The sequence below is a fragment of the Sinohyriopsis cumingii genome, chromosome 10 (assembly GCF_028554795.1).
Source record: "Sinohyriopsis cumingii isolate HCF-2022 chromosome 10, ASM2855479v2, whole genome shotgun sequence".
NCBI lineage: Eukaryota > Metazoa > Mollusca > Bivalvia > Unionida > Unionidae > Sinohyriopsis > Sinohyriopsis cumingii.
The window spans coordinates 56,504,084-56,520,638 of record NC_142970.1 but is presented as its reverse complement, the minus strand read 5'-3'; the positions used below and the strand labels follow the sequence as shown (position 1 = coordinate 56,520,638).

Below are 16,555 nucleotides of genomic sequence, written 5' to 3'. Positions count from 1 at the left end.
AGAATCGATGTGAATGAATAATCTAGAATCTGTGTGAATCAGTAATCTAGAGTCAATGTGAATCAATAATCTAGAATATATGTGAATCAATAATCTAGAATCTATGTGAGTCAATAATCTAGAATCTATGTGAATCAATAATCTAGAATCTATGTGAGTCAATAATCTAGAATCAATGTGATTCAATAATCTAGAATCTATGTGAGTCAATAATTTAGAATCAATGTGAATCAATAATCTAGAATCTATGTGAATCAATAATCTAGAATCAATGTGAATCAATAATCTAGAATCTATGTGAGTCAATCTAGAATCAATGTGAATCAATAATCTAGATATGTGAGTCAATGATCTAGAATCAATGTGAGTCAATAATCTAGAATCTATGTGAGTCAATAATCTAGAATCAATGTGAATAAATAATCTAGAATCTATGTGAATCAATAATCTAGAATCTATGTGAATCAATAATATAGAATCTATGTGAGTCAATAATCTAGAATCTATGTGAATCAGTAAGCAGAAAGAAACTACTAGCTTTAAACCTATTTCTTGCAAAAATGAAATAAAAGAAAACAGACTTAAAATGTATGTGAATCAGTGAAATTTCAAGAAAGAATCCTGTACTCACTAGTATTATTATTACTGTTTTTACCTTTTCGAATATATATATATATATATATATATATATATATATATATATATATATATATATATATATATATATATATATATATACAGACATGGACGAATGCACACCACCCAGTGTGTGTAGCCAGATATGCGTCAACACCAAAGGCTCATATAAGTGTGAATGTGATTCTGGCTACCAGCTACTGCCTGACAAGAAACGCTGTGCAGCCCTCAGAAGTAAGTTCTTATTATTGTGTATAAAATCGGAAATTAAGCAGTTTCAACAAGGGTTATTCTGAGTGTAACGTTATATAAATGCATATCTTCAACTTGATTTGTTTCTCATAAAAAAAGTCATAAAATATTTATGCCTGCCTTATTCCAAATTGTTCCAAAATGTGTATGATTTCATCATTCTAGCAGAATGTGTTCTGATGTTATTTACCAAGGCAGCCATTTTGCACAATCACTCAAAAAAAACTTTCAATTTTATGAAAAATGTATTGCTTTATAGTACAGTTTGGCATGATGGCAATTTACAAATTTTTAAATGACATTTTCTTTAATATTTGTCAAGAAGTTATATAAATACATGATATTTCGTCTTGAAGCTATACTTTTAACTCAATGTAATATATTCACATACCACTATTTGCTTTGTTTGTATCAGTTTTGTTTTAGTTTTATATATTTTTCTTTGGTATACACTGACTGACATTTAGTGAGGTATTATTGCATTATAAACAACTGGCCTTAAAAATGATGCCATTTTGCATTTCTTCTCAGATGAGTCTGTACCATTTCTGATCGTTACAAATCAGGATCACTTCACAAAGACTGACCTTGGAACATGGACACTCACTGTTATTCCTGTTATTGGTGCTCAGTCGCTTGCAGGATTGGATGCACATGTTGCAACTGGTCAGCTTTATTTCTCAGACTCAGTGCAGAAAAAAATATTCCGTTCATCGATGGACGGCTCGGAAATTATGGAGGTAGGGTTCAGATTTAAGAATTTGTTGCAAAACCAATGTGAAATAAATATACTGTATATTGTTTAAGGGTGTAGATGCAATTGATTTTAAATGCATTGAAGCTCGTGATTAATTTTCTTTAAAGCTGTATTATGATCTGAAGGTATGATGAAGTAATGACACAATCTCGAATTTGTCTGTTTTCATATTTTGAAAGAGTGGTCAGAAGTTATAGTACCAGATTAGTGACTAGTTTCTTCCAAGTTGTGGAATAATATTCCAAAGATGTACCAGTTATGTTATTCATGTGCTGTATATATAACAGTATATATTTCATGCCTTACAGTTGAAATATTTTCCATTCGTTTAGATCCTGGGGTCAGGTATTAGTGTTGTGGAAGACCTTGCTGTTGACTGGGTAGGATTGAATCTTTACTGGAATGATTACACTCTAGAGACAATAGAAGTAGCCAGACTAGATGGAAGCAATCGAATGATCCTTATCAGTGAAAATGTATCAAATCCCCGTGGCATAGAGCTGGATCCAAGGGATGGGTAGGGCTGGAATTATATTCTTTGCATACTGTATGAATATAAAATGTATGTATTGATATGTACATTTTATTACAACTTTCAGAATTGTTAGATTATATTAGTGTCATTATATATAAATTTATTTCATAAAATCATGTATCTTAACATATAATGTGAGATCTGAATGTGGACACTTTGATATCTCTGTGGTATATTAGCGTCAATTTATAATTATAATTTAATGTATTTACCTCGTATTTCGCAATCCACTTGGTTTGTGCATATAGTTGAGTGTTAAATTCCATTTTCCTGGTGGGATTATTTGTGCACCTTGAGCCCATACCTTTGACATTGTTCTATCCTATTTTGGCCAATGAGAGCATAGCCAGGTGGGTTGGGTACTGGTGAATGAGAGCAAGTTAAAAGTTGCTGTTAATCACAGCCTACGATTGATTCATGAATGGAATCAGTTATAATTGTTATTATTGATGGCCTATATTCGATTTCCGATAGGAGTGATTTTAACTCTAACCTGTTACATTATTGGTGTCATTTTATATATACACACATAAACACGCAGGCAAATATATAAGATATAAAAGTAGCATGTCAGCTGATGAACCAGGTAACTATGGATGTTGGTTTGTAGAAAAAGGTATTTGCTTTTTTTGACTTGTTATATTTTTTAATCTGTGCTGGTTACTTTCCAGGCAGTTATTATCTGATTTCTTCAAAAAAGTTTATGTTCTGGTTTTTCTTCGCTGAACGTTTCATCTGGAAGATATCTAAAACATTGCATTTATATTCCGTAGAGCACGCCTAATGTTTTGGACAGATTGGGGCCAGAATCCTAAAATAGAAAGAGCTGGAATGGATGGAAGTGATCGTACAGTTATTATATCTGAGAAAGTGTACTGGCCAAATGGTTTATCGATAGACTATCCCAACAGACGGCTTTACTTTGCTGATGCTAGACTCGATTATATTGAATTCTGTAATTATGATGGCTCGGGAAGAACACAAGTTTTAGTTAGTGATCACGTAAGTGGTATCATTATCTCATCTACATGGTACTGTTATGGATAACACAAATAATGGAAATGTAAAGTTACCATTGTTTATACATACCTTTGTCACAATTATTTATTTTATTAATTTTATTTGCATCATTTATCACATTAAACCAATAATGGCTTCATTGGTGTTGTTATCAACAAAAAATAATTCAGCTTAGAGAGTTTTCATGAGGAAAGAATAAAACTAAAGCTGATCTGCCTTTTTTTGAGTATTAGACAAACCAAATTGTGTTTTCTCATTCTTTGGAGTTAGCAAGTGATGAATATAGATTGTTGATTTATCGTATAAATCAGATTATGTTTGTTGCTAGAATATATGCGTTGTTGAAGCAGGTGTTGAAACAAACTCTATATCATCTATAGTTCCTTAGACATCCACATGACCTAGTTGTATTTGAGGATGAAGTAATATGGACAGACAGAGCGGCCAACCGTATCAGTCGATGCAACAAATTTAACAGCACAGATCGACAAGTTATAGAAGCACGAATGATAAGGCCTCTAGGATTAGTTGTCATTCATCCTGTGCGTCAGCCAGCGGGTGAGTTACATTAACATAAATATTCAAGTTTGATGGGAAAGGTACAGACACATGACCATTCCAGTAAAGAAAAAAATTTATATTCCAGATGTACAATTTCCTTGGATGCAAATTGACTCTTATACCTTATTTCTTTCATTAATGGTTGATAATTGTGAATCTTTTAAATGATATGCATCCATAATTTTTCATGTGGTTGACACCTTTATAGAAAACTGTCGATAACATCTGACTGAAAATGAAATAACGAACAAAGGAAAATATAAATGTAATATAATGTAAAGCAATATAAAAAGACAGATTTCAGAAAAGAAATTAAATTTTCAGCATCTAATCCATGTGAGAAAGCCAGATGCAGCCATCTTTGCCTCTTGTCACCCAAGGAACCACAAGGCTATAAATGTACTTGTCCAGTAGGAATGGAACTGTCACGTGCAGGAGAAATATGTGTACAAGGTCAGCTGTCTTTTTTGTGTGTCAGATCTGTCTTTTTATAATAAGAATAGAACTTAAGTATTGGCCATTGACTTGATTTATTTTTCAACACTTGTATAAGATTTACCGAAATGAAAAAAGGGTCAGAAGCTGCAAATATGGACATGATCCTCGTGAATATGTGGGTGGGTGGGTAGATCAAAAGGTTGCAAGCAGAAATACATGAGAGTGATGCATATCAAACTTCTCACAAACAATCTCCCAACTCCTGAAAATGAGTTATAGAGAACCTTCTTGAGAGAATCAACCATGCAACAAATTTAGAATTGTGCCAGTTGTATAGGCAACTGCACACCATATCGCCCTGAAAATTACACAAGCAGTGAGATTCATTTCAGAGTTAAAATGAAATTTGTTTTGGGATGTGATACATTGATTTAAGTATTTAACATAATAAATTGTGATATATGATAAAAGCAAAGACAAATCCTCCTCCTGCTTCGCTATTAAACTAAGGCAAAAGAAATTTTACATTGTAGAAAATACCACAGATTGTATTTGTTTTTTTTAAAGGCGTCATTTGAAAAAGTGTAAATTTCAAATCTTAATACTTTAACAGCTTATTCTTACTGTTTTCAGCCAACACAAAATATCTACTGTACAGCAGTGATGACGGAATTTTAGGTCTAGATCTGGCTGAAGATGCCAAACATCCGCTTATACCAATCAGCAATGCAAAAGACACAATAGACTTTGATTATGACAGTGAAAGGGAGAAAGTGTACTACATTCAGAAGACTACAGAAAATAATGTATGACAATTTGCATATAGAATATGACAATAATGTACTTAATATAAAAAATAATGTATGACAATTCGCATATAGAATATGACAATAATGTACTTAATATAAAAAATAATGTATGACAATTCGCATATAGAATATGACAATAATGTACCTAATATAAAAAATAATGTATGACAATTCGCATATAGAATATGACAATAATGTACCTAATATAAAAAATAACATATGACAATCCGCATATAGATTATGACAATAATGTACTTAATATAAAAAATAATGTATGACAATTCGTATATAGAATATGACAATACTGTACCTAATATAAAAAATAATGTATGACAATTCACATATAGAATATGACAATAATGTACCTAATATAAAATGGTAACAATGCTACTGAAATCAAATTTGTCCTTGTTAATATCTTTGAGATCAGTAGGAATGTTTGATTTCATGTCATCATTAAAAGATTCATTAACGAAAAGGGTCATATGAATGGTTAGGGTCATAGGAATGTTAAGGGTCATATGAATGGTAAGGGTCATAAGAATGGTGAGGGTCATAAGAATGGTAGGGGTCATAGGGTCATAGGAATGATAAGGGTCATAGGAATGGCAAGGATCATAGGAATGGTAAGGGTCATAGGAATGGTAGGGGTCATAGGATCATAGGAATGGTAAGGGTCATATGAAAGGTGAGGGTCATAAGAATGGCAAGGGTCCTAGGAATGGTAAGGGTCATAGGGTCATATAAATGGTAGGGGTCATAGGAATGTTAAGGGTCATAGGAATGTTAATGGTCAACAGAATGGTAAGGGTCATAGAAACAGTAGAGGTCATAGGAACGGTAAGGGTCATAGGAATGGTAGGGGTCATTGGAATGGTGAGGGCCATAGGAATGGTAAGGGTCATAGGAATGGTAAGGATCATAGGAATGGTAGGGGTCATAGGGTCAGAGGAATGGTAAGGGTCATATGGATGGTAAGGGTCATAGGAATGGTAAGTGTAATAGGAATAAAAGGGTCATATGAATGGTAAGGATCATAAGAATGGTGAGTGTCATATGAATGGTAGCGGTCATAGACACGGTAAGGGTCGTATGAATAGTAAGGGTCATAGCAATGGTAAGGATCATAGGGTCATAGGAATGGTAAGGGTCATAGATATGGTAAGCGTCATGTGAATAGTAAGGGTCATAGCAGTGGTAAGGATCATAGGGTCATAGGAATGGTAAGGGTCATAGGAATGGTAAGGATCATAGGGTTATAGCAATGGTAAGGGTCATAGAAATGGTAGCGGTCATAGACATGGTAAGGGTCATATGAATGGTAAGGGTCATAGGAATGGTAAGGGTCATATGAATGGTAAGTATCATAAGAATGGTAAGGGTCATAGGAATGGTAAAGGTCATATGAATGGTAGGGGTCATAGGAACAGTAAGAGTCATAGGAATGGTAAGGGTCATATGAATGGTAAGGGTCATATGAATGGTAGGGGTCATAGGGTCATGTGAATGGTAAAGGTCATATGAATGGTAAGGGTCATATGAACAGTAAGGATCATATGAACAATAAGGTTCATAGGAATGGTAAGGGTCATAGGAATGGTAAATGTTATAGGAATTTTAAGAGTCATATGAATGGTAAGGGTCATGGCAATGGTAAGGATCATAGGGTCATAGGAATGGTAAGGGTCATATGAATGGTAAGGGTCATATGAATGGTAAGGGTCATAGGAATGGTAAGGGTCATCTGAATGGTAAGGGTCATATGAATGGTAGGGGTCATAGGGTCATATGAATGGTAGGGGTCATAGGGTCATATGAATGGTAAGGGTCATAGGAATGGTAAGGGTTATAGGAATGGTAAGGGTCATATGAATGGTAAGGGTCATAGGAATGGTAAGGGTCATAGGAATGGTAGGGGTCATATGGTCATATGAATGGTAAGGGTCATATGGATGGTAAGGGTCATATGAATGATAAGGGTCATATGAATGGTCTGGGTCATAGGAATGGTAAGGGTCATAGGAATGGGTGGGGTCATAGGATCAGTAGAGATCATAGGAACGTTAAGAGTCATAGGAATGGTAGGGGTCATTGGAATGGTAAGGGTCATAGGAATGGTAAGTGTCATAGGAATGGTAAGGGTCATAGGAATGGTAGGGGTCATAGGAACAGTAGAGATCATAGGAACGTTAAGAGTCATAGGAATGGTAGGGGTCATTGGAATGGTAAGGGTCATAGGAATGGTAAGTGTCATAGGAATGGTAAGGGTCATAGGAATGGTAGGGCTCAAAGGGTCATATGAATGGTAAGGGTCATAGGAATGGTACAGGTCATAGGAATGGTAAGGGCCATATGAATGGTAAGGGCCATAGGAACAGTAAGGGTCATAGGGTCATATGAATGGTAATTGCCATTGGAATGGTAAGAATCATAGGAAAGGTAATGGCCATAGGAACAGTAGAGGTCATAGGAATGGTAAGGGTCATATGAATCGCATGGTTCATAGGAATGGCAAGGGTCATATGAATGGTTTACTCTTCTTACTATTATGTACAAATTATAATTTTCATGACCTGATATCTAATTCAACAGTAATGTAAATACCAATTAATAATTTAGCTCCAAACTAGGTGCTGAAATTATTATTCATATAAACAATTCATGATAATAAACATCTTATTGCATATAAACACTGTATGTGAAATGTAGTTTCATTTTAGAATTATCTGTTCATTTTATATCAGCAGCTATTCTTAAGTGTGTTCATTTCTTTCCGCAGGCGACTGTGAAAGTTGCTGAGATGTTCAACCACAGTAAGGAGGTGAATATATTGCCCACAGTTTTCTCTAGTTCACCAAACTCTATAGCTCTTGACTGGATTTCACAAAACCTTTACTGGGCAGATTACATCACAGGAACCATTCAAGTCGTCAAGATGTATGGTGATCAACATTATCGTAAGGTTTTGCTGAGTAACACGGGAAAGAACACTGATTGTGCGAAACCTGTTTCCATTGTTGTAGATCCCTTGGAAGGGTAAATATTAATTTCTTTCATAAAACTCTTGTAATTTCTCTAGCAGTTGGGATTCTCTGTTGTAATTAACTTAAAATGCAAAAAGCTATAAAAAGGAGTAGTTGTTGTTGTCTTCATCATAAATTTAAAAACACTTTCCATAACTTGAAATCATTACTATAATGACAAATTATGACATCACATAGACAGTCAGTGACATCCACTGATTACTTTTTTTTCTGTTTTAAAATTTAGCATTCTAGTGTGTCTATATATATATCTTCAGGGTATTGTACTGGGCTGACCACGGTGGCACTGGACTTCGTGCAAAGATTGGGAGCATGAGGATGGATGGTTCAAAGGTTGAGATCGTTAATCAGAGGCGAGTGGAATATCCTGACTACCTCGTACAAGATCCTGACACCAGAAATCTCTTTTGGTCTGACAGCGGACTAAAACTTGTGAGTAACCAGCATCCTGCTCTCCTAACATAATGGAATGTTCAAATTCTGAAATGTTGTGAAATCTGTAAATTTTCTCATATTGAAAACAATAATTTGGCAAAATCAAACGATTATAAAAAAGTTAACATTAGAAAATCAAGCATGTTTTTACCCATCCAAAAGTTTTTTCACAGAATTTTGATTGCTGTCTAATGACAAATTATTCAAATCACCCAATATGTTTGCATTTCCAGGTTCTATAATATTGTTACAGCGAGCAGTGCTTCCAATCACTCGCTAGCTATGAATGAAAACGTTCTATAATAGCATGACAATGAAACAGTAAATTTGATTCATTCCAAAGCATGCATACAAAATACAGAGTTTGACATGCGATTCTTTACTCCAACCATAGACTTTCTACTCCAACCATAGACTTTCTACTCCAATCATAGACTTTCTACTCCAGTCATAGACTTTCTACTCCAACCATAGACTTTCTTCTCCAACCATAGACTTTCTACTCCAATCATAGACTTTCTACTCCAGTCATAGACTTTCTACTCCAATCATAGACTTTCTATGAAATCTTTTTTCATTACACATTGATCTTCGTCCCAACTTTTGTTTCCTCCGATACGTCTCTTTATGAGAAATATTTATTCTATATATATGTATATATGTATATATGTGTATGTGTGTGTGTGTGTGATGTTGGTAAGTGTTTGCAGTTTAAATATTTTTGTATGAAACTCTACCTTGACTTTAGGGACAAAGCAAACTCTTTTGTCTGTATACAAGGACCAGTTTCCAGAGAAACAAATTTGATTAGGGTATCTTCATTACAATGGACTAATCTTCTTGGAGATCATTTCATTCTAAAATTCCATTTGTTTTTGTTTAAGATTATGGAATGGACTTACAACGACAGACAGATCATAACAATAATGGAGGACCTTGGGAAACCTACCGGTCTTGCTGTGTTCAGAAGCAAACTTTACTATGCAGACGCTGCCTATGAATCTATCACGATAGTCGACTTATTAAACAAAAACAACAAAAGAGTGCTGAAGGCAAATGTTCCAGGACTTTTAGCAATTAAGTTGTTTTACGACAGACATCTTGAAGGTAATGTTTTTGGTCCAGTACTATCTTGCAAAGGAAAATTATGTCTTCTAAAAAAGGATTAATATTGCTTGTAGGATTGGGAAACGAAAGGCCCTGTGAAAGGCTCTGTAAAAAGGAGCATGTTCCCTTTCTAAGTACTATATACAGTTGCATTAAGTACTATATTTGGTGGTATTAAGTACTATATATGGTTGGATTAAGTACTATATATGGTTGCATTAAGTACTATATTCAGTTGCATAAAGTACTATATACAGTTGCGTTAAGTACTAGATACGGTTGCATTAAGTACTATATATGGTTGCATTAAGTACTATATATGGTTGCAGTAAGTACTATATTTGGTTGCATTAAGTACTATATATGGTTGCATTAAGTGCTATATACAGTTGCATTAACTACTATATTCAGTTGCATTTAGTGCTATATATGGTTGTATTAAGTACTATATACAGTTACATTAAGTGCTACATATGGTTGCATTAAGTGCTATATATGGTTGCATTAAGTACTATATATGGTTGCATTAAATACTATATTCGGTTGCGTTAAGAACTATACATAGTTGCATTAAGTACTATATTCGGTTACATTAAGTGCTATATATGGTTGCATTAAGTACTATATACGGTTGCAGTAAGTACTATATTTGGTTGCATTAAGTACTGTATATGTTTGCATTAAGTACTATATACAGTTGATTAAGTACTATATTTGGTTGCATTAAGTACTATACATGGTTGCATTAAGTACTATATACAGTTGCATTAAGTACTATATTTGGTTGCATTAAGTACTATATTCGGTGTCTGTGATCTATGGGCAATTCATTCCATGTAGCTTGGCCCTTGTATGCAAAAAGAATGTTGTCCATATGAATTCATTTAAACAGTAGGAACTATGAGAAGGTGAGTGTCAGAAGAGGAGCATAAGTTCTAGATAGGGTACACAGTAAGGTGAGGTCATATTGGACTGGATCCAATAAGTTCTTGATGGGTATACAGTAGGGTGAGGTCACATTAGACTGGATCCAATAAGTTCTAGATGGGGAATACAGTAGGGTGAGGTCACATTAGACTGGATCCAGTAAGTTCTAGATGGGGTGTACAGTAGGGTGAGGTCACATTGGGCTGGATCCAATCAGTGAAAAGCAGCATAGTGAATAGATTTTGTGTTGATTCTGGATTCAGCAGGTGCACTGTATACACTTGCATTAAGCACAATATACAGTTGCGAAGACACAAATGCATCCATTACTGAAATTTGACCAATAGAATATTTTGCACATTTTTATGCGCCTCAGTGTTCATGTTCGCTGCAGAGATGAGAACATTTAATATTAGCAATATTTTGTGTTTTTTATTTTGCATTCATGATCTATTGTATTTTTTTATTTTTTTATTTACTTATTTATTTTTTTATTATCCAGTCAAGGTATCAAATCCCTGTGCAGTTAATAATGGTGGATGCAGTCAGCTTTGTCTTAGAAGTGGTCCAAATGAGATAGCTTGTCAGTGCGGCACTGGCTTTCTGTTTGACGGCTATGCAAACTGCACAGGTAATACTGTTTTATTAAGAACATATAACCATGCATGGTAAAGGAAATATTCATGTCATATTGCATAACATTGCATATAAAACATGTATCGTATACTTTATTCGCATTTATTTAAATGTTTTAGTGTCAAACTAAAGGTTATATCTTCAACAGTTCTTTAGCGATCTGGATTTTGTAGTGGTAAAAATCAGAAGTCATTAACTCTCTACTTGTTTACAAAGTTAGACTTTCATTAAACTTCCACAAATATTTTTTGCCTGAATACAAATGCAGACATATTGGTGCCAGAGATAAGTCAAGCAGCAACAAATGTTTATTAGCAGATATATGGTCTTCTGGTAAATGTTGAACCAAGTCAAACACATGAATATTTCTCTCAGCTAAAAGTTTTAATGTACTTAAAAGAAAAAGATGAAGGTGGTTATCATTTAACTGAATTTTTTATCAAAAAATCAGTAGGTACACCACTCCCTTGATAACTAGTACCCTGATAACTCGCGAGCCTGCTTATAACGTGGGGTCAGGCATGGATCCCATTTTTTAAACCAGAAACTACCCCAAAAATTGATCCCTAGTTGTTGAACTTGAAGAAAATTGCGATCAGAATTGGTAACGGAAACTTTGATGTATTGCTTGTTTTATCATCGAAAACGATAGATAGGATGTGGAAATTTTAGTCAACACTATGAAATATCAAACTTAAAAATAGGTCACACAATTTTTTACAGTTTCTTTTCAACAGGGTTTCCATGCTACTGGGAAATTGGGAAAAAGTTGGTAGAAATGATAATTTTTTCCCAACCATGAAAAGTTCTTGAATTTTGCAAATATTGATGAAAGTCTGGAAAAACCCAGGAATTTTCCATCACAACTTCATGCCCGAAACAATTACGCAACTGAGTCATAACTGAACTGATCATGTGTTAAATTTATTGAGTTCTAATCAGAATATTAGGAGGTTGCAGTATGGATCATTTGGGTGCTTGCCATAAAATATTTGTTGAGACAATCCAAATGCTCAGTGGATTAGATTCATCTGGTAGTTTTTTTGTTTTACAGACAGTTCGATATCCATATCTTTTTTTATATGGAACAAATGAAAACCAGTCTAGCATCACAAGAGGCCAACATGCTGGCGTTAAAGCATATCTGCTTAGCGGATGGGCTAGCAAATTTAAACGTTGTAAAATCAAGTTATACCTGCATGAAATCGATATGAAAATTATTTATTTTCTCAGAAATTGCAAGTATTAAAATTGTTATGTCTTTAATCCACTGAAACATGATAAAACTAATGCATTGATGAAATTTGAGCTTGTGCTATCAATTTCGATTGCTAGTCGAGCAAATAGAATCTCACAACCATCATTTTCAAATGCTAGTATTGTACGAAATTTTTTTAATTAAAATTGTATACTGGTTGTAATAAAAATACAAAAACAAAAGAGCACAAAATTTTCTATATTTATTCTGAGACCAACTTCCATATATTTGTTGTATGACATGACCCCCATGTTGACATGTGCTCTCTCACACAGGGAGCATATGAAGCAGGGAACCAGATTACTCTGCTTGATGAATCAGACTGGCTAAGTTTCTTTTAGTTGTTCTCAAAATAAATATGTTGAGAATTATATGTTCTTTCTGGTTTTTCCAAAACGTATCAGACTTTCATTTAATGTAATCGGAAATTTTGTACAACAACATTAAAAAGGAGTTGGTTGTTGATGTAACAAGATAACCGGGTGGGATATTTCGGATTAACAACAGAACACATAATGACGACACATATATATGATTTAATGTGGCGATTTATATGAATAGTGGATTATGAAGATGTGTGCGTATTTATAATCCAAATATTGGATCTATTTAACATAAAAAATGCACAGTTTCAAAGATGGAAAAAATATACAAATAAATTAGTTCAGTAACCCTAAAATACAGGATAAATGATTTCACAAATGATTCAATAATGGAAAGATGAATATAGTTCACTCAAATAGTAAACAATGTAAGTCTTTACACATAGTAAAAAAATGTATTCGCTCAGGTAGCGAAATTATGTCACTAAACAAGAACGGATATACAATCTATCCTTCCAGTCCTGAATAATACACTGGGTCTTACTAACCCAAAATTAGCATACAGCTAAAAATACGTGTGGAGATGCACTCCGTCACCCGTGCACCTTATCCGCTCCACAGCTCCTCTGAATCAATTTCACAACCAATATAGACTCCGGACCCTCGGAATACTATGATCACTTGAAACATTAGACCCTCCGGACACTTGAAATATTAGACCCTCCGGACCCCCTGGTCCTTTGACGGCTCTACAGCTGGGTCACCTTAGTCACTCTTGACATTCCGGACGCTAGACATTAGACGCTCCGGCACCTTAAACGCTCCGGACACACGGACGTTTCTACCCTCTGACAACACCGGACACCCCGGATATTCCTACCATCAAAAACTCAGCTGAAAATATACCCGATACAGTGTACTACACTTGATACAGACATAACGTAAGGACATTATACATGGTAAGTTAAAAAGATTATATTATTATGGCAATTACAAAACAGAGGTTCAATAGTAAACCTAACCCTGCTTGATAAGACAATAGTAAACAACTTTTTTAAAAAAAAATGTAACTTTACATTACCAATACAAATCCTGCACTACGTCGCAACAAGAATAAAAAATGCACTCATTATGGTATGTAAAGAAAACTATAACAAACATGCAAAGGCAAATATGGTAATACACTAGTTATCACTTAAAACCCAAAAATTACCTACCCCTACAGCTGGAGTTGTGCGAATCCTTTAAGCAGGCTGCTTGCTGACAAAACCATTAGTATTGTAAAGGTCCTTTACATGTAGTAATGTATTTATACCTTTAGAATTTTCGTTATTCTTTATCAAAGGCACCTTGCACATGTGGCACAGGACGAATCGTACTCACGATTTCGAAATACATAGACCATATTATAATCACCCTCGGGTATCGTTGTACAGAGAAAAAGAAACGAAACCTGAGTACATGTATTTAATTAACAACATTTACACCATTCCGTGACAGTTGATACCACGTGACTATTGGACCTCCAATGTCACTGTGTGAGAGTTGTGAATTCATGTGACTATTAACACAAATGGCAAGTACCAGGTAAGGTTTAATCTATGCCAAGTTTCGTCTAGTCTGTGAGCAGATTAAAGACATAATGATTATAATACTTGCCGTTTTTGAGAAGGAGGTATAAGTTGATATAACATAGTTTAAATTTGCTCGGCCCACTGGTAAGCAATCTTACGGTGGCGGCAGATTCCAAATATTTTATATATAATTGCTCTGAACCCACACTCCATCCTAAATGTCCAAATGTGAAAAATGGGGTTGGAATATTCTGAGGAAGCATGGATTAGAAAATTTCAAATCTCTGAGCTGAACTTTGGTCCGAAACTATTACACAGTGACATGTAGCTTGAAGCATTGGTTTTAGATCGTAAATAGAACACAGGAGAAATGGGAAATTGTTGTCCCTTTTATTATATATTAAGAAACAATAAGAGCCCATGTATCAATACAGATTATGTAACTGGTTTATTGAACTACAAGAAGACAAGTTGATTTTACAGAAAATTCAGTCCTTGTTTATACAACAATATATAATTTTGAAGGTCTTTTGTCAAAATATAAATGAACCCTTTTGTAAATGTCTTTAAATGATGGAATATTTTAACCAAATTGTCTTAAGGAGTTTTTGTTTGTTGAAAAATCTTGTTTGAGATTTTATTGGCACAAATAAATTCAGGTTTAAACATTTTTCATTACAAGATAAGACTCTGATAATTTGCATTTATTTTTTTCAGACTGTGATAGGAAATGTTTACTTTGTATAACATGTACATATATTGCTCTAGAATTCTTTAGAATTAAAGGCTTGAAAGGAAACAAAATAATGTATGGTCATTATATTATTTCCAAATAAATGCCAATTTATAGGAATATATTCAGATTTTTTTCCTTTGACTCCTTTTGTGGTTTTGTACATGATCATCTTTTCTGACATATATATATAGATATGATAGAACAACACAAGCCCCCAGTATACAGAATATAACATTTTAATTAAATAGGCAATGACATGAAAATTGTAGAGGACTAACGGTTGGATGCACGTCTTTCAGAAAAGTAAATTAAGTTCTAAAATGCAGTTAGCACTTCTGCTTTTTTTATTTATATAGATGCTCTCCAGAATCAATATGGCTTGTCAGTTGGTGTTGACTTGCACTGAAACACTCTCAGGTTCCTTCTGGTCTACTCATGAGTCACACTGCTTTTAATGGTCTCTGTGTGTCATCCAGTCTCTTATACTTGTCTACTCATGAGTCAAATGGCTTTTAATGGCCTCTATGTGTTATCCAGTCTCTTATACTTGTCTACTTATGAGTCACACTACTTTTAATGGCCTCTATATGTCATCCAGTCTCTTATACTTGTCTATTTATGAGTCACACTGCTTTTAATGGCCTCTGTGTGTCATCCAGTCTCTTATACTTGTCTACTTATGAGTCACACTGCTTTTAATGGCCTCTATGTGTTATCCAGTCTCTTATACTTGTCTACTTATGAGTTACACTGCTTTTAATGGCCTCTATCTGTCATCCAGTCTCTTATACTTGTCTACTCATGAGTCACACTACTTTTAATGGCCTCTATCTGTCATCCAGTCTCTTATACTCGTCTTTCACTTTAACTTGTGGAACCATTTATATTATATATGAATGCTATTTTCTCATTGAGGTCCACAATTTTGCCCTTAGCAGATCTGTCTCCTTAGAACCCTGGTTACAAGCCTCTCATAGACTCTCAACTATATGTCCCTTGGACAATCTTTATAAGAGTCACACCTACCCCTGGAATCAAGGCCTTTTAGCTTTGCTAAAAAAAATCTGGACTGCCTGATTTTATGATGTAAGAAAATTTTTAAACATGAGTCTTTACCTGGGAAACACCCAAACCATAAACATACCCAGTCAGAAGTCAGATTTATATAATTGCCATTATTAACACATGCCACTCAAGTGTGCAGAAAATTCTACATTTCCCATTTCCTTTAATGCACTTATCCCTATGAATATTCAACTTACGACAAATGTTTTAACAATTACAAATGCTGTTCCTGCAACATATAAACTCTTGGCATTTTGGTAAGCAAAAACCAATCTTCACCCATGTCCAGTTTTGCATGACATTGTTATCAAGTGATAATCAGTTAAGTCCCAACCAGATGTACTAAAAAACTATCATTGTTAATCATGCCATGGATTTAACCCAGTGCAGAATTGCACACATGAATGCATTATTGCTAAATGTTGCTATGACATCTGCAAAA

General features: G+C 34.4%; 1 protein-coding gene across 5 annotated transcripts in view; it reads left to right on the top strand.

Annotated features, from left to right (window-relative positions):
• The window catches only part of LOC149790192 (low-density lipoprotein receptor-related protein 2-like), a 168,150-nt gene that overhangs the window by 59,831 nt on the left and 91,764 nt on the right, over positions 1 to 16,555 (top strand). For all 5 annotated transcript variants that reach the window (XR_016423814.1, XM_089972181.1, XM_089972182.1 and 2 more), the window contains exons 25-35: positions 742 to 870; positions 1,420 to 1,628; positions 1,978 to 2,162; positions 2,954 to 3,182; positions 3,581 to 3,758; positions 4,086 to 4,214; positions 4,833 to 5,005; positions 7,788 to 8,044; positions 8,310 to 8,484; positions 9,372 to 9,594; positions 11,024 to 11,152. Coding sequence is in view for 4 of the 5 variants with exons in the window: in XM_089972181.1 (XP_089828307.1) it covers positions 742 to 870; positions 1,420 to 1,628; positions 1,978 to 2,162; positions 2,954 to 3,182; positions 3,581 to 3,758; positions 4,086 to 4,214; positions 4,833 to 5,005; positions 7,788 to 8,044; positions 8,310 to 8,484; positions 9,372 to 9,594; positions 11,024 to 11,152 (2,016 nt within the window). In the remaining variant the exon portion in view is untranslated. The remainder of the gene's footprint in view (positions 1 to 741; positions 871 to 1,419; positions 1,629 to 1,977; positions 2,163 to 2,953; positions 3,183 to 3,580; positions 3,759 to 4,085; positions 4,215 to 4,832; positions 5,006 to 7,787; positions 8,045 to 8,309; positions 8,485 to 9,371; positions 9,595 to 11,023; positions 11,153 to 16,555) is intronic.